This window comes from Drosophila miranda, chromosome XR (genome assembly GCF_003369915.1).
Source record: "Drosophila miranda strain MSH22 chromosome XR, D.miranda_PacBio2.1, whole genome shotgun sequence".
Classification (NCBI taxonomy): Eukaryota; Metazoa; Arthropoda; class Insecta; order Diptera; family Drosophilidae; genus Drosophila; species Drosophila miranda.
This window is the reverse complement of record NC_046674.1, coordinates 317,252-334,533: the sequence shown is the minus strand read 5'-3', so window position 1 is coordinate 334,533 and position 17,282 is coordinate 317,252. Positions and strand designations below refer to the sequence as shown.

At 45.6% G+C, this 17,282-nt stretch overlaps 2 protein-coding genes across 3 annotated transcripts; one reads left to right on the top strand and one right to left on the bottom strand.

Moving 5' to 3' along the window:
* Positions 1 to 5,998: 5,998 nt before the first annotated feature.
* On the bottom strand, positions 5,999 to 10,949 carry LOC108153105 (proton-associated sugar transporter A). 2 transcript variants are annotated; one of them, XM_017282890.2, is made up of 4 exons: positions 10,002 to 10,949; positions 6,719 to 8,143; positions 6,486 to 6,660; positions 5,999 to 6,411 (listed from the first exon to the last, which is right to left on the bottom strand). In XM_017282890.2, the coding sequence occupies exons 2-4, from the start codon at positions 8,122 to 8,124 to the stop codon at positions 6,190 to 6,192; spliced, it is 1,803 nt and encodes a 600-aa protein (XP_017138379.1). In that variant the 5' UTR covers positions 8,125 to 8,143; positions 10,002 to 10,949; the 3' UTR covers positions 5,999 to 6,189. The 2 variants fall into 2 exon arrangements, with proteins under 2 accessions (XP_017138379.1, XP_017138380.1); XM_017282891.2 differs by having other exon boundaries at positions 6,719 to 8,140.
* Positions 10,950 to 13,906: 2,957 nt separating this feature from the next.
* Positions 13,907 to 16,967, top strand: LOC108153149 (sodium-dependent nutrient amino acid transporter 1). Its single transcript, XM_017282951.2, has 6 exons — positions 13,907 to 14,309; positions 14,601 to 14,681; positions 14,762 to 15,113; positions 15,204 to 16,277; positions 16,344 to 16,520; positions 16,589 to 16,967. Exons 2-6 carry the CDS (start codon positions 14,613 to 14,615, stop codon positions 16,855 to 16,857), a joined length of 1,941 nt encoding a protein of 646 aa, XP_017138440.1. The 5' UTR covers positions 13,907 to 14,309; positions 14,601 to 14,612; the 3' UTR covers positions 16,858 to 16,967.
* The last annotated feature ends 315 nt before the right edge of the window (positions 16,968 to 17,282 follow it).

Below are 17,282 nucleotides of genomic sequence, written 5' to 3'. Positions count from 1 at the left end.
CAGAGGCCAACAGTGGGTGGAGGGTCAAATAAATGTGCCCCCAAAGACTGTGTGTGTGTGCCACAAAATGTTGTATAAAATACGAGTGTAAAATGAAGTATAAATGCTTTAAAGGAAGAAAATTTCATGCGATCCGTGTATGATTTTAATTTTTTTCACAGCCCTTGCATTGCCCGGCAGCAAGTTTAAATTACATTTTTCTGATTTATAAAAAGAACTGTGGGAGGAGAGCATTTTGCATGGACGAGGGGCAGGACAAGCACTGTGGCTAGGGGTTAGGGCAGGGGCAGCGACAAGGGCATGGCTGGTCCAAGCACATTCCGCATTTCACATTTCAACTTTTTCATTTATCAGCCTTTTGGCTTTTAAATGTCCCCAACGCTGCTGTCACTGTCTGACTTTTGACTGTCCAGTTTTCGTTTTCAGCTTGGCTTTATTTCTCCTCCTATATGTGTGTACGTTTTTTTCGTTGGATTTAGGGCAGGACTTACACACATACATACACATGGACAGACACATGGACATACATGAAGTGGATACGCCCCCAGCTAGTAGTGCCCGCTGCCTTTACCGCTTCCATGTACTTAGCCGACGAGAGACAGCAACAGGCAAACGGAGTCTCAGACTTGGATTCCATGTGTGCGCGCCCCTGTACTCCTGCCACTCCTGTGCGAGTATGTGTATGTGTGCCATGTCATATGAAAGCCACAAGGTTGTACGCCAGTCGACAGTCACCGTGACATTTCAAATTTACGGACTATGACAAAGTGAGTTAAATGCATTTTGAGAAGTACTCTCAGCCCATCCCATTACATCCCATGCACATAACTTTGGAAAAGAACTGAAAAGAAAATACCCCCAAAACGAAACAAACAATAAACACAAAAAAGAAAGAAAGCGAATCTTATTCAAGGCAAAAGCCAGCATGTGCAGCAATCTGCCCTTTTGATGTCTGCCGGGTTCACTCTAGCCTCTATACACATATACCTACTATTTTTCTATATATATATATATATACATATATACATATATATATATATATATTTAAAGATCATGTACTTACTAAAATTACAACTTACACACACTAGAACTGGCATTAGAAGAGGCAGCAGCACCGTGCGGGGGGACAAGTGTTTATGCACTTCGATTGCATGTCTTTGGGCCCGATGCGGCTCCAATAACCAAGTTTCCATCCTCAGACTTTGCTGCTGCTGCTGTTCCCTGTTCCCTGTTGTTGCTGTTATTTGCAAAAGTTATTCATACGCCACGTTGACAATAGTAGAAAATGCAATTTATGTTGGAAAAACATTGCGTAAGTGCATCTGAGGCGAAATTCAAGTAGCTGCCAGAGCCCCACAGACAACAGCAGCAGAAGCAGGAGTAGGAGCGGCTGGGTTCTGAAGCTGAAGCTGTTAGAGGATAGACCCACCCAGTGTCAGGCAGGCACATGCAAAAGGCTCAGGCGGTGGCAGGCAGTCATGTAAAAGCGTTGCCATATAAAACATCTAGAAATTCCAATAAAATTTTCATGCAATTTTCCTCATACTCATACTTGTACCCGCTTTCACATGCAGAGTGAGCTGTTCTCCACCCATACCCATACCCATACCCACGACCCATCTTATGCTGCTCCTTGCTGCCTGCTGGCTGGCTGGCTGGCTCGCTGTCTGGCTGGCTCTTAGAGGCGCCCTGGCCAACTCATGGCTTATGCCGCCCTCAGTTCTCAGCAGACGAGAGTACTGCTACTACTACTACTACTACTTATACGTGTACGTATACGTGAACGTGTATGTGGGTGTTTGTGGCAAATGCATATCTTAGACACTCAATAAGTAAAATAAACAATGCCAAGAAAGTGCCAAAATCAATTTGCTTTCTAAATTTCAGCCAGTGTGGAAGTGCACTCATGCTGTGGGTAGGTCTCCCAGCCAGAGACAATCATTTGGGCCAAGGCCACAGATAAAACCAAACTGAAATGCTGCTGCTGCTGCTGCCACCTGGCCATAAATAACAAATTAATTGTGTATCACATAACCTTTGATACGAGTACCGAGTAACCCCCCTGCCCCACAAATCGATGCCCAATTTAAGCAGCCACAATTTAAGCTCCCATTTTTGCAGACCAGAATTGACAATTTATGCAGATTGATGTTGTAGCAAATAAACTGTAATATATCTGCCCAATTTTGTTATAGTTATGTTTTTTTTGTGCAATTCTTTTGATGTGGCTGCCACATTAAGATTTGTGTATAAAGTTGATTGAAGCGGGGCGCACCGAGTCGGGCCGAGGCGAGAGCGGCTGGTCAGGCCAATTTAGCAACGCTTAGCCACACAAGATGGGAGGCGGGGGCAAGGCGTCACTGGGGTGGGGTGTCCATCTGAAGGATGGACAAATTTCATTGGACGTGGCGAAAAATTTCATTTAAAATATATTTTGCACACATTACACACAAGTGCGGGCAGCGCGCTGAAAGTGTAATTTATGCGTCTTCACACAGATACTCGAATATATACATAGATACACACACACATACACAGCTACACACACAGATACACAGCAGCTATACTCGGCTACACATTTAGTGAGAATGTGTAATGTTGACCCGACGGCAGGCAAAGGACTGGGACTGGGGTTGGGGTTGGTGCTGGGGCCGAAACTGGGGCTGTCAGGCTGGGGGGCCCTGGCGCGAGCTCTGGATAGCTCTGGATGTCCTGCCAGCCATTGCTCGACGCTTTTCATTTTTCTGTTTTGGGCTAAAATACCAAATTACGACATAAATAATGCATAGATAACGAAATTTATTACATTTCATGTATCAGGCAGGCAGGCTGGCAGGCAGGCTGGGACTTTGGACAGGCCTGAACTAGCCACGTCTGGCCCAGCCCTCACCCGGAAAAAGTTTCACATCAAACAGCCGGGAAATGCCAGAGCTGCTGTAAATGTTTGAGCAGAGCGGGGGACAGAGACAGGGAAAGGGACATTGTCGTCCTGGGCGTCGCCTTCTTAATTTATGGCTCATGTTAGTTTCTCTGATTTGCCAGCAAAAGTTTATCGTATGGCCATTTCGCTATTGTTGCTGCTGCTGTTTGCTGTTGCAGGCAGAAGCCCCTGAAATTTAAAAATGTAATTGTTACAGGCATTAATCGACTTGGAAGCCACAGCGTGCCATATCTAAGCTCCCCCGCCCCCCACACACTCACATTACTCGTACAATGAAAACTCATATATTCAAATTTCAATGGAATTACTCCTCCGAGCAAGAGCCAAAACTGTAGCTGTAGCTGTAGCTGTAGCTATAGTGGCACTCCCTCCCTCACCATCATCATGAGATATGCTTGTTTATGCTATAAAAATTAAGTTAAATGCAAAACTTTTTTGCGGTTCGGCGCTTGGCAGGCCACGTCGCCTCGTCTATAGCTTCAGCTTTCAGCTTCACTTGATGTGGATGCGGATCTAGATGCGGATGCGGATGTCTTGCTCATATCGCTGCCAGTTGCTTATAATTGCATTTGCATATTATTTCCCTTTTATTGCACATGTCGCCCGACTTGACATGCCATCACTTCTGGCACTGGAGCTGGCACTGGAGCTGGAGCCTTAAACCATTTATTTTTTTTTTACTCTTTTTTTCCCCCACCACCGCTTACCCGCTTTCCCAGTGGCTGCTTGGCGCTACTTGGACTGCCATTTTTTCCGTAAAAATATTTTATAAAATGCTGGCACGCTTCCGGCGACAGCAACAACACAGAAAAAGAGTTAAAAGTTAAGCGTTGCTTGGTGCGAAAAAAAATTATACCAAAATAATTTGCATATAAATTATGATTGAAGGAGTTGTGGTCGTAAGGGAAGGGGGGGAGGGGGACTTAAGCCAGGACCAAAGGTGTCAAGCTGAGTGAAGGCAGGAGCGATAAAGGGCTTAACGCTTCCCCAAAAACCTAATCAATTGTGATGGCTGCCCATCACTGAGCGAATATTGCAATAAATACGAGCATCCTCAAAGAGCATTTGAGACGCATCTCAGCTGTAGTGTCAATAGCGCAAGAGTCCCCCCAAAAAGGCACTGCCAGACAGCCAGAAAACGGTTTCAGTTTCAGTTCCAGTTCCAGTTTCCATTCCAATTTCCTGCACACTTGTCAGCATCAGCATCACATTGCATTGCATGGCAATCCTCGTCCGCAGGTAAACAATGCTAATGCATACTTTGGCTTAGGACTTTTCTTTGAAGAGACAGAGAGAGGGAGAAAGAGAGAGAGAGAGAGAGAGAGAGAGAGAGAGAGAGAGAGAGAGAGAGAGAGAGGGAGATAGTGTACGTGGAACGTGGCAGTGGTGGATATGGCAGAGGGCTGCACTTCCGGCACGCATGAGATGGCGGACTTATGTCGCTGCTCGTCAGCGTCAAGAATCTGAAGATTGAAGATTGGACTGGGGGATTGCGATTGGGATTGCGTTTGGTAGGGAGGTGGTGTGGTGTAGAGTAGAGTGGCGTGGAGGGATAAACGGTGCACGTGTTTTCCATTTTAGGGCTCTGAAATCAAATCTAAAATGAATTTACCTTTGTTGATTTGCGACGACTTTTGCATTTTGGCTTATTATACAAACACAGATACAACACACAACCTCAGAGAGAGAGAGAGAGGGAGATACACTAACGTCTCTGTTGATTTGTGGGAAAACCCCTAGCGATTGCTTGCTCGGATTTCGAAATGAGCTCAAGACAAATGTAAATATTTTTTAGTGCTCACTCAACGCAATGGCACAGAGACAAGGACCGACTTAATATATATATAGTAGATATGCATATACATATACATATCCATACATATAAACATATACATATACATATACATATATATATATACTCTTGGGCTTGGGTCTTATGATGAATGATTGTGTGCTTCCTGTAGATTTGTAGCCGCCGATAAACTCAATTTGTTTGCGCTCATCTTGGTAGTGGGGACTCTATGCCACTCCACTCCAGTGTATTGTCGAGTGTGGGCCGAAGCGTGCCAAGAGCTCACATTACGCATACGCCGTGTTGTCGCTCTTGATTTGCAATTTGAAGACGCTCGGTAGCTGATGATTTTCAAAGTTTTTTTAAAGCCGATACGAGCACTAGACTATAGCGTTAGGATTCTGTTCAAATCACCCACTCAACCCGCCTCAACCCGAACCGCCTTAAGAACTTGTCGTGAAGAATTTATTTTCAATTTGATGAGAATTTCGCTTTTTGTCGCCCATTTCTTCTGTTTTCATGTCTTTTGTATTGCAATTCCTATTAGTATGTGTTTGTGTGCCTGTGTGTGTGTGTGTGTGTGTGTGTGTGTGTGTGTGTGTGTGGTGGGTGGTGGGTTGTGCTCTCTTGTCTTTCCTTTACTTTTATTAAGCCAACTTCTAGCACTTTTACGACTTCAGCCATAACTTATGCTCGCTCCCCCGTCAACGCGATGGGCCATATACTTTTTACTTATTCTCCAATTATTGTTGATATTTTTTGCTGCCCGTTTCTTTATGCCTCAGTTTATTTTATACCTTATCCTTAGTCCTGCGAAAGTAGTACACATTTAATTGCTTTTTTCGTCCTGAAACCTGTGGAAATGTGCGCTGGAGGCTGGGGCGTGAGTAAAATTATTAAATGCTATTTATCACTGGAAGGCGACAACGGAAATGTGTCTCTGACACTTACAAGAATGCCAAAGGAGTCGACTGGGCGATTTCTGGGTGTTAACTGGGGGCCGGTTTGCTGAGTGGCAGGGGCATGTCGCATGTGCAGAGCTGCTAAGGAAATTGGCAGCATCTTGGATGGAAAAAATTGCACTTGAGGAAATTAAAAGTTGCATTTGAATGCCATGCACGAGCATAAAAACTAATATCCGCTGTACAGATTCTCAGCTTCTCTCGGATTATTGTTTGACTCAGAGAAATGGCTTTCCATTGCTGAAGAAAGTGGCCAAGGGGACATTTTACATAATTTTATATGTATTCAAAAATGATTAAACATGCAAAAAAAAACACAGTTATAATAAAATACATACAAGTACAGCCTAAAAGTATGCCACAACACAAGGATCGCCGTCGCTGATACTGCCAGAAGGTCGGCAAAGATAAAAAAACGTCAAAGATACATATAGACCTGTAAAATACATGTAGACTAAATCTACCTTATGGACAGTACAACCTCCCTCTAGAGTCTAGACATACAGCACAAACATGGCCGCAATAGACGCTAAAAAGGCCATAACAGTCGATGCATAGAGCACGGCACAGGTCGTCCCCATCCAGGAGACAAGCGGCCCCACAGAGACCGAGACAATCAATTGTGCAATGAACACAACGCTGCTAATAATGGCGACATCGGTACCCAGACCACGGGCCTGTTTCAGCGGCAGAGTCTCTCCATTCCGCACACGAAACTGAGGGAGAAAGCGGTACATCAAAGAGTTGCTCTACAGCGCTAAAGCTCTATATTCAGAATCATTGTACTTACGCAGTTCTTGGCATGATATCTGGCCACCAAAATAAAGGGAACCGTAAAGATGGTTCCATAGAGTATGCCGGCAGCTGTGCTAAACACCAGCACACCCCATTTGGTGGGCCAGAGACCCAGGATGAGCATTCCAATGGCATAGTAGATCATGCCGCTGATGTACACAGCTTTGGTGCTGAAAGAAGGTAGTTTATAAGTTTGTTCCAGATATCAAATTAAGGGGGAAGGCTTACCCAAACCACTTCATTAGCTTCGTTACGGACAACGAGTATATCGAACAGGAGAAGGCATAGATGGACATGCCCCAGCAGCCAAATCGGACACCGGCCTCATAGCGAAGGTACGCCTCGGAGGTTGGTGGCGCCGTCGGATCCCCATTGAACACAGCTTCGCCTACGAAGTCGGTGAAGTAGAGGCAATAGGTGACGTGGCCCATCCAGCACAGAAGATTGGTCAGAGCCAGCATTCTCATCGAGTACGGCATAACGAATATACTCTTGAGATAGGCACTTAGCGACACAGGAGCCTCAGCAACCGACTGTCCCTCCAGGTCTCTTGTGTTCTTCTCCAGCGCGGGGGAGTATCCATTCTGATAGCTACCCTTGAGTGCCTCGGCACGTTTGGCATCATCCACGATCATTTTTAGCTCCAGCTGCGTTGTCTCCTGGATGTAGTAGACGGCATTGTTGTTCTTCTTCAGCTCCTTCTTGATAGCCGCATCGGTCATGGGGCGCAGCAGTTCATCCTGCTCCATCAGCGGCAGAGGAATCTCCCGGAACGTGGTCACCGTAATGATGTAGCATATCACAAAGATTATGGTGACCAGGCCAAAGACCGTGGGTATATTTCCGCCCAGGAAGCTGCCAATGTGCGTCATCTCCCAGTCAACGCCCCCGATGGCATAGCCGATGGTGCCCCCAAGGCCGGCAAAGAGCGCAAACATTGTCATTGCCTTGGGCTGCTCCTCGGGCACACACATGTCCAGCAGGTAGGTGCGGGCCGGTGTTTGGCAGGTGTCCGCATCAAAGTCCAGCATCACCATGCCCAGAATAGTGAGGATTACGGCGTACTTATAGTCGGAAACGGACGGTCCGGTTGCCTCCGCTGAGGCGGCAACCAATGCCGCCACAGATCCTTCGCTGACGAAATTGGTGATGTTAGTGACGGCCGCCTCCGTGTAATTGTAGCCCACATCGCCAAGCAGCACGCCCAGATCTTTGCCGTAGGGCACCAGGATGAGGCCGCAAAAGATGCCAAAGGATAGTATGGAAATGATAGGACGACGTCGTCCCCATCGCAGCTTACAACGATCACTGATGCTGCCCAGGAGCGGCGACACAAAGAAGCCAATCAGTGGCGATAGTCCCCAGGCCATGGTCATGACCTTATGATCGACGCCGATCGAAAGCAGAATGGGGGACACGAAGCTAGTCTCGGCCGCATACGCAAACTCAATGGCCATGGCAATGGCTGATAGGCGGAACATCTCGAATCGGGTCTTTCGGCGAAAGACATGCGAGTAGTCCTCATCCTGCTCCTTGGCATGATTCTCCCTGGTCTTCAGCATGTACTTGATCATAGGATTCTTGTCCGAGGACAGTTGACCTGCCTGCGAGGGATTCGCCGTAACACCAACCATTTTAGAAAAGGAAAACCTGCTGTGGGAGAGTGTTCGATTAATTACTTAATTTCTGTATCTCAATCTTGTAATTATCTGCACAAAATGTGCCAAGAGAACAACAACATCGTGCCGTTTTTCCATCGCACGAAGAAAACAAAACAAAACATACAGAAAACGTTGAATTGAATTATAATGGAAATATCTGGAGCGGCACGTCGCAGAAGCTCGCGTCAAAGATTTCTGATTAATTGAGCTACGCGGCGACCAGCGAAAAATCAATTTCGATTCAATTGCAACCGAGGTCCATCCATTGTCTGTCTGTTCATTTTTGTGTCACTTGCCTTGCGATTGGCTCGAAAAAGTAATGAAAATTATCTCTCCTTCGGGTTTATTTGTTAATAACAATAAACAAAATGCAATCACAATCACTGCCACAGAACCCCAATCGAAACCCCCTTTCCAGGGAGAATGCTCACCTTTGCTCTTAGCTCCCAATTATCTCAATTTATGGATACGTCTTTCTGTCTCTTCTATTTTTTGTAATTCACTTCTGTTTGAACTTTACAATTAGCCACATTTTTGTATAATTCCAAGCGAACACTTTCGCTAACAAGGAGACAATTTATAGAATTCAATTACTCTGTAGATATGTATATCGTTAAGTAAACTGATCTTTAACTGATCAAATGTAGCCGCGACACGAAAAACCTATCCAAAACGTCGCGTGTCCAAATCGCAACTGAGTCTGGGCCTCGTCTCAGAGGTCTCTGTGAGGTCTCTGGGCTTCTCTCCGAGGGCTCTGTCTGTCTTTGAGCCATTGACCAAATCTTGTGTCGTGCTAAACTTATCAGCTCTTATATTGTACGTGTGTGTGCGAATAATAATAATAACAATAAAAGCTGGAATAAATTTAGCGATCTATCCCACTAAAGAGACATATCTTCAACAATAATTGAGACGAGTTGCCAGGTCATGTGTGGGGGTGGGTGCGGAATGATATCTAGGTACTGGGAAACAGTGTACTGGAATTGGAATCTACTTGAACCACACTCGCTCTTTATCTCTAGCCCCGGGTTAGATGACCGGCGAATTTTTCGTCACTGAATATTCATTAAGCCACAAACTACATATACGAATCGTAATCAAATCTTTTGAGACTAGGTCAATACATGTATGAATTAAAAAAGCAGCCAAAAAACATACGCAGAAAAACTTGAATCGAGCTGAACATATTTCAATATTAAGTGATGCCTAATGCTTGATGCTGATACCTCATGCGTAGACATTAATAAGGCCTGTTACTATTAGGAAGTCACCTGATAAGAAGCCGATTCCGTAGATGAATCATTCCCCCGAAAAATGGGGTCAAGGTTATTCCGGGGGCTTTGAGGAAATAGTTTTTGCCTTTTTTAATGCTCACAACACAATGCAAAACCAAAATACAAAATTCACACATCTTCGACTGGATAATCATCTGGATAATATTCCGTTGTTTTTAGTGTTTTTTTGTGTGTTTGATTATCGCCACAAATGCGGTAATTATACAGTTTGTTGTAATTAACATGTTTATTAAAGTGCTGCTTAAAATGCATATCACTTGATTGTTGTCTGCCGTCTGTCGTCGTCCGTCGGTCGTCGGTCGTCGGTTGTGATGTGGGCGTGGGCCCTCCCTATCGTATGGGTGGGGAGAAGGTATGGGAGAGGGTTATTAAGGGTGTAATTGATCGTTTTATTGGGCCCAAACATGAAACCAGTCATTAATTTTGATAGCTTTTCCCGTATAATGGTGGGAGTCAATTCTAAGAAAATTTCTTCAGTCTGTTGAAAGTTTCTTTCCGCCACTTTATTCATTGAACTTTTCATGTAACTGCGTTTTATTCGGTTGAATTACTCACCTTTTTGTTACGCTTATCCTTGGCACTAGTCCTGCCTTGATCTCAAAAATAATAAGGTATTGAATGCTTTATAGATTTCGATATGGGTTATATACATATATGTATTCTACTGATATAGGTTTATATTTGGTTTTGCTCTTTACGATCACTGCGTTTTCTTCTTCTTTTTTTTACTCACTTTCCGCCTTGTTTTGTTGTTTTAGTGTCAATAAATGATAATCCGTTAAAGTTTTTGGCTTGCACAAATTGTTGAACATAAAATAAATTTCGATTTTTGTTTTTGTTTTCAATTTCGATTGTTTCTGCTGCTCTTTCTGCACGGGGGAGTGGCAGTTGGGGCTGTTGTGTCGGGCGGGCGGTGGTGACAACAAATTCACTCTCATAACTTTACCCATGCGGAGGAGCAGGAGCTGTGCTGTGGCTGTGACTGTGCTGTGCTCTGCGGATGGCTAACGAAATCAATTTTTCCTCCTCGGTTTTCACTTCAAATGACGTTCTGCTATGCTCTCGGCTCGTTGGCGACGTTATTATTATTAATTCCTAAAATTTGCAATACTATATATACCAAATATGTATATAGTAGGATTGGTTATTTTTTATCTCCGCTGGCTGCTGTTAAAGTGCTGATGACATTGCCCCTGGTCGTACGCGATGATGGCTTGAACGCTGCGTGGATTTTGGCAAGACATGAAAGATGTGTGTGTTTGGCTTCGGGACACACTGCACACGCTACACGCAACACGCAACACACGAAGAAAAATAGAAATGCCAAAATGGAAAACTAATTTTCTATTTTGTTTGGCTGTTGTTTTTGCCGTCGCGTCGATGACTTTGGTTTTATTTTTGGCCACCCTCAAAAACGAACTTGTGACGACAGCAAACGATCTGTGGATCTTGTAGTTCTGTGGAACTGTGGATCTGTGATCCGGGTCTGCTCTGGTTCGCTGTGCGACTGATTGGGTCTGCCTCTGGAGCCAATTTATATAGATAGCATATGACTCGCTCCGCTCTCTGCTGCTCTCAGCCTCTCTCTCAGCCTCTCTCTCTCTCTCTCTCTCTCTCTCTCTCTCTCTTTCGAAGAGGGTGATGGTGGAGGGGGACTCTCGCGTCGCCTTATCGTCGTGCCTTTGGTCAGCCTTTCCTTTCTTTGTCTTAGGAGCAGCCACCGTTGTCGTCTTGTCAATTATTTGTTTAGATATTGTTACTATCATTATTTGCATTGAATTTTATTTATGCAAATCCATTGACGGACATAGCAGTCGTCCCAGTCCCAGTCCCAGTCCGTGTGTAATTATGTTAATTCATTCATAGGCAAGGTTCTTGAATCTTGTGCAAACATTTCATATCATTTGATCAGCCACTAGCCCTGCAGCAACAGCAGCAGCAGCAGCTTTGATATTCTATTAAACATACATGTCTTACTCTTAACCGTACCCGTACCCGTACCCGTACCCGTACCCGTACCCGTACCCGTACCCGTACCCGTAACCTAACTTATTCCACCTTGCCTCAACTTATCCAGTTGTCCAACAACAAGGAACGGAACATACACATCTCTGGAAACGAGTTTTCCAGGCGACAACGACAGGTTTGAAAACATTCGTGGAGAATAGTTCGCACGAGTCCCGCGCACAGTGGCCTCGATATCATTGTTTTGTGGGTGTCTCAAATCCTAGATTATGGGGGGAAATTCCACTTGATTTCGAGTACCGCTTCTTCAGTTTCGGTATATTTGTTTTTTTATTTACTTATTGCCTTATCAGCCATGAACGGGACGACGTTTGTCAAATCAGAGCAGCAGCAGCAGCAATCGATTGGGCGGCACTTGAGAATCGAATTAGGGAACGGCGCGTACTAATAATAGCCAGAAAATGAAGATTTAATAGTCAGGCAGTCATACCATATCGATCACATGAGTGTTGAGGTGTACGACTATATCTCTGGCATTGAAAATGGCCAAAAACCCAGACAATGACTGCTCTGATCGTTAAAATTTTTGAAGAATCATTGTAATTCAAACAGATTGCAAAGGGAAAACCTGAATAGGAAATGCTATAGCGATAGCTCCGCTATGTTCATGTTTGATTTAGAATTTAGAATCCATTAACAGATTGCGAGATTTGGTAGCGTTCTGTAGCCATCTGAAGCAGGGCTTATCTTCCATATTGGCTTATCTTTAAATATATTTCAGACAACAAATTTCATTTTGTGTATACCCTCGGATACTTGTAACCCCACACCCCGTCTCGATGCAAATGTCTGGGTGTTTCGCCTTGCGGCGCCGATGGCATAGAATGACACATCTTGTATTTCTTTGTATTTCTTGCAACTTTCTGTCTGTCTGTTTGTCTGTTCGTCTTTCTGTCATTATGTGGCGGCGGGGCTTATATTGCTCAGAATCTCTCATATTTCGTGTGTACTGCCGGCTTGTTGAAATTTTCCATTAGCTTGTTATGTGCTGTGTGTGCCTGATGGATAGTTGACATGAACTATTAGCGCAAATCTGCGACGTTTGGCCAAGACAAGTTCTCCGATTGGCCTGCCACTCGATTGTAGTGCGTTTTGTGGTTTTTTTTTGTGGCAAGCAAGAAATAAAGCACAGAAAATGATGTACCAATAAGTGGTTTAGGCAGCAACCGCAGAGCAGCGCAGAGCATAGCAGAGCCTAAACAGCCGAATCCGATTCCGAGTGCGAGTCCATTGACCTGTCCCACTCTCGCTCTCGTTGGGGGTCCACTGAGGTGTGAGATCTTTTGTATTAGGCTGATTTTCCAACATCTGCATATGTTGGCGCAGAAAAAAAACAGAGCCGTAAACTGTCGTCATTGCTCACAAGGTTATCTTGCAGTCTGGTTGGATGTCATGTTTGATAAGCAAGCCTTCTCATTTGCGGGCTTATCTCCATAAATCTTACAGTTTTTTTTTACTTAGTGAACAGCACACGGCAACGGATGGTCATAAATAAAAGTTCCTGGCGTTTGATAAGACAAACTATTCATGCTTCTCGGAGTGCCCCACTGGAAGACTGATTAATCTCTATAGGAGAGCATCTAAGTAAATGGTTTTTTGAATTAATTAACAGTCGCAACGTATTCCGAAACAGCAAATAAAAGGGTGTCTGCTACATCACTTCACACCGAGCAGATGGATGTCTCCTGTAACAGCCAACCTTTAACTTCAGCCCAAAGGTATGCAACATATTTTCCGAAGTGTTTGTAATACTGAGATGTATGTTTGGATTTTCGCTCGATTTTTGTGTCTATATTAAAATTAGTGAAATAATAAAATTAGGTGAGAGGAAATATCTTCCTATGAGAGTTCAAAGTAGTTTTGTTGTGTAAACAGGTGGCTGACTTAAACTGAACGCCCAAAAGCAGGCAACATACTCGAATTAAGTTCTGGTAACGAAGCGCATTTTTGTATGAGAATCCATTGCCTACTTTTGGGGCAGTTGCTAAAATGAATTGCAAAGGAAAAAAACCTAACAATTCACTATTAATTTTGACCGAATTATCATATAATTTGACTCCATTGCATTTTTGCAAGGTTCAATTTGTTTGTTCATTTAATGGCCTTGAACTATGTTTGTGGACAATTATCGCCATAATAAATTTGTCCGTCTAATAATTTCCATTCAAAACCGAAACATTGCCAAAAGTGATGTTTAATTTAGAAATCATAAGTAAAAAGGAATCCAAGAACTGAGGTCGGACCGCCGAAATCCGCTTTGGTTTGGGCTTTCAATCAATTAAATTGTTGCTCGCCTCCCAACAACGCTCTCTTCCCCCAGACGCTCTTTCCCGCTTCTCTCACTTTTGAGCGCAACTTGAGCGCCAACGGCCACAGTTTAGAGTGAGAAGAAGACAGACAGACAGACACCGAGCCCGCAATAAAAGCGGAGTAGCGTTCCTTGATACTGTTCAGATGACTCCGATCGTTGCCGCGATAAAGAAATCAATGTGGGGAATAGTGACATCTAGAATTCCAAAGAGTAGATAAGCCAGAGCCTGAGCCCAAGCCATAGCTCCCAAAGAGGAATAGCAAAGAAATTTAGATAAACGCGAGCCCAAAAGGGAATGCGCGCGAAGAACGGTTCTTGATCGGGTGCAGTGTTTGAGTTTTGTGAATACGAGAGAGAGGAATACAGTACTCCTTTCTCAATACATACATACTCCCACAACTCAGTTGTTGGAAGTGTGAGCTCTTAGTGCCGTTGAACGTTGTTCTAATACTATTTGTGCACTTTGTGTCCATGGTGCAAATTGATAAGCTCTGTATATCTAATACAAGTCAAGAAATACTTGAAAGGTTAGTGTGCCGCTCCGCACCGCATCGGTTGGTGGGTAAGAGAAAGGGAAGGCATTGGCTTTCAATTGTGGATAAATCGCTGTTCCATGCTGAAATCATATTATATGATTGCATCAGCTGGATTGCTGGCTGGTGCCTGTGCCAGTTTTCAATTCAAACAATTTGGAGCGCGGGGCCAGGCCTGACGCCAATTCTGAATTCGAGAAGTGTCTGCGAATGTCGCTGTCGCTGTTTTATTTATTTGATCTTAATGTATTGTTTTGTGTATTTCTTCGCATTTCTCCACCCTAGTAACGCATTACGATGAGAGATTTGAAGGCGAAGACCCCATCATCGAGCAGCAACCCTGTTCCCAAGCTGGAGTCCAGCACGGTTAGCAGAATACCAAAATCCGATGTTTATCCCCAATCCCAATTTTTGATCGTATCCTCCTCTCACCCTAACCCCTACAGAGCGGCGAGCGAGGGCCGCTGAAGCCATCGATGCTGCCCAAGGCATTAGCATTGGCATCGTCTGAGGAGATGGAGACCCTGCAGCCGGATCTCGAACTGGACTTGGGGTCACGCGACAATTGGGGCAGCTCCATGGAGTTCCTTATGTCCTGCATCGCTTTAAGCGTGGGCCTGGGCAATGTCTGGCGCTTTCCGTTCACGGCCCTCGAGAATGGGGGCGGCGCCTTCCTGGTTCCCTATCTGACGGTTCTGTTTGTGGTGGGCAAACCCATTTACTACATGGAAATGCTGCTGGGGCAGTTCTCCAGTCGCGGCATTGTGCAGGTCTTTGACTTTGCACCCCTCATGAGGGGTAAGCCTCTAACCCTCCCCTTCGCCTTCCGGCATGGAATTCACCCATGGAACATTGATTGATGACACTTCTTCGCACTTTGTTTTGCAGGTGTGGGCTATGCTCAGCTCTTGGCTTTGGGCGTTTTGGCCACATACTATGCCTCGGTAATGGCTCTGACGTTGCGCTACTTCTTTGACTCCTTCTCGGCGGTGCTGCCATGGAGCTACTGCCGTCCGGAATGGGGCGATGGGTGTGTGAGTGCCGCCAGCGATGGACACCAGTCGCCCGTCGGACAGCTCTCGAGGAACTTTAGCTCCTCCTCGCAGCTCTACCTGCAGCGCATTGTTCTGAACGAGACGCAATCGCTGTCCGAGCAGGGCATTGGCTATCCCAGCGGCAGCCTGGCCCTGATGCTGGCTCTCTCCTGGCTGACGGTCACGTTGATAATCATACGGGGCGTGAAGAGCTCTGGCAAGGCATCGTATGTCCTGGCTCTGTTCCCCTACGCCGTAATGTTCATCCTGCTCGTGCGCTCGCTCACTCTGCCGGGGGCCTACGACGGAGTCATGTACTTCCTGACGCCGCAGTGGGACAAGCTGCTGGAGCCGGAGGTGTGGTACAATGCTGTCACTCAGGTGTTCTTTTCGCTGGCCGTCTGCTTCGGGGTGATCATCATGTACTCCTCGTACAATCGCTTCGGGCATAATGTCTACAGGGACGCGAATATCGTGACCACATTGGACACCTTCACGTCCCTCCTCTCAGGCGTGATTATATTCGGGATCCTGGGCAACCTTGCCTACGAATCGGGGACCAAGGACATTGGCAGTGTGGTCAAGGCGGGACCTGGCCTCGCCTTCATCTCGTATCCGGAGGCAATTGCTAAGTTCAAGATGATGCCGCAGATCTTCTCGCTGCTCTTCTTCGGCATGCTTTTCATGCTGGGCGTGGGCAGCAATGTGGGCATGGTCAGCTGCATTATGACCGTTCTGAAGGATCGGTTTGTGAACGCCAGGCTTTGGCTGATTGTCGTCGGCCTCTCGCTGGTTGGCTTCATCGTGGGTCTCATTTACATCACTCCCGGGGGTCAGCATATCATAACCTTATTGGACTTTCATGGCGTGACCTTTGTGTCCTTGGTGTCGGCTATCTTTGAGCTTGTGACCGTGGGTTGGATCTACGGTGGGTGGATCTATGGTGTGTCCTTCTTCTGACCGACATCCAGCTGACTTTTGTATTACATTTTAGGAACCAAACGCCTCTGCCAGGATGCCGAGTACATGTTGAACATCAAGACCTCGAAATACTATCGCATCTGCTGGTCCATTGTCACGCCTTTGGTAATGACTGTCATCCTGTTCTACACGCTGTTCACAATGCGTCCCTTGAGTTATAATGGACAGGAGTTTCCCCTGCCGTATCGTGGTAAGAGCTGCTCTCCCTCTCCTCCTCCCTCCTCCCTCCTCCCACCTACATTCCTCTCCTCATTGCAGTCTTTGGCTGGAGCATTTCGGCCTTCATCATTGGCCAACTGTTCTATTGGGCCTGGCATGCAAATTACAAGCAGCCAAAGGGCTCCCTCAAGTGGCGCATCAGCAACTCGGCCAAGCCCCACTCCGATTGGGGACCACTGGACTCCAAGCAGCTCATCGACTACCAGAATTTTCGACGCAACCAGAAGGATGTCGCTGCCGCTGCTCATGCAGGCCTGAAGCAACATCGCTGGCTCTGCTACAGCGTGGGAGATCGTATTTTCGGCTAAAGAGATAGGAAGAATCGTCTATGTCACTCTATATAGAAATTCTTCTAACAATCATTTGTAATCTTCATTCATTCATGAGAATCGTACTTAATAAAGGACTGTAAGAGAGAGACGGACAAAAAGACAGCAGCTGCTAAGCCTCAGAGCCTAGAGAGCTAGGTACCATCTGCTAAGTAACGCTGAGAGAGATATGGGGCGAACATTTGAGAAGTCAAACTGGGAGAGGAGAAGGAGAGAATAAAGGGAAGCCATTCTGGAAGGGAGAAGGTGCACATCTGTTAAGCCACTGGAAGAGAGAGAGGGAGAGAGAGCGACACTGGAATAGAGAGATAGCGAGATAGACAGCGAGCAACTCTGCTGGATGTCCGATGCCCGAGCACGGATATGGATATGGATATGGATATGGATATGGATATGGTATTTTC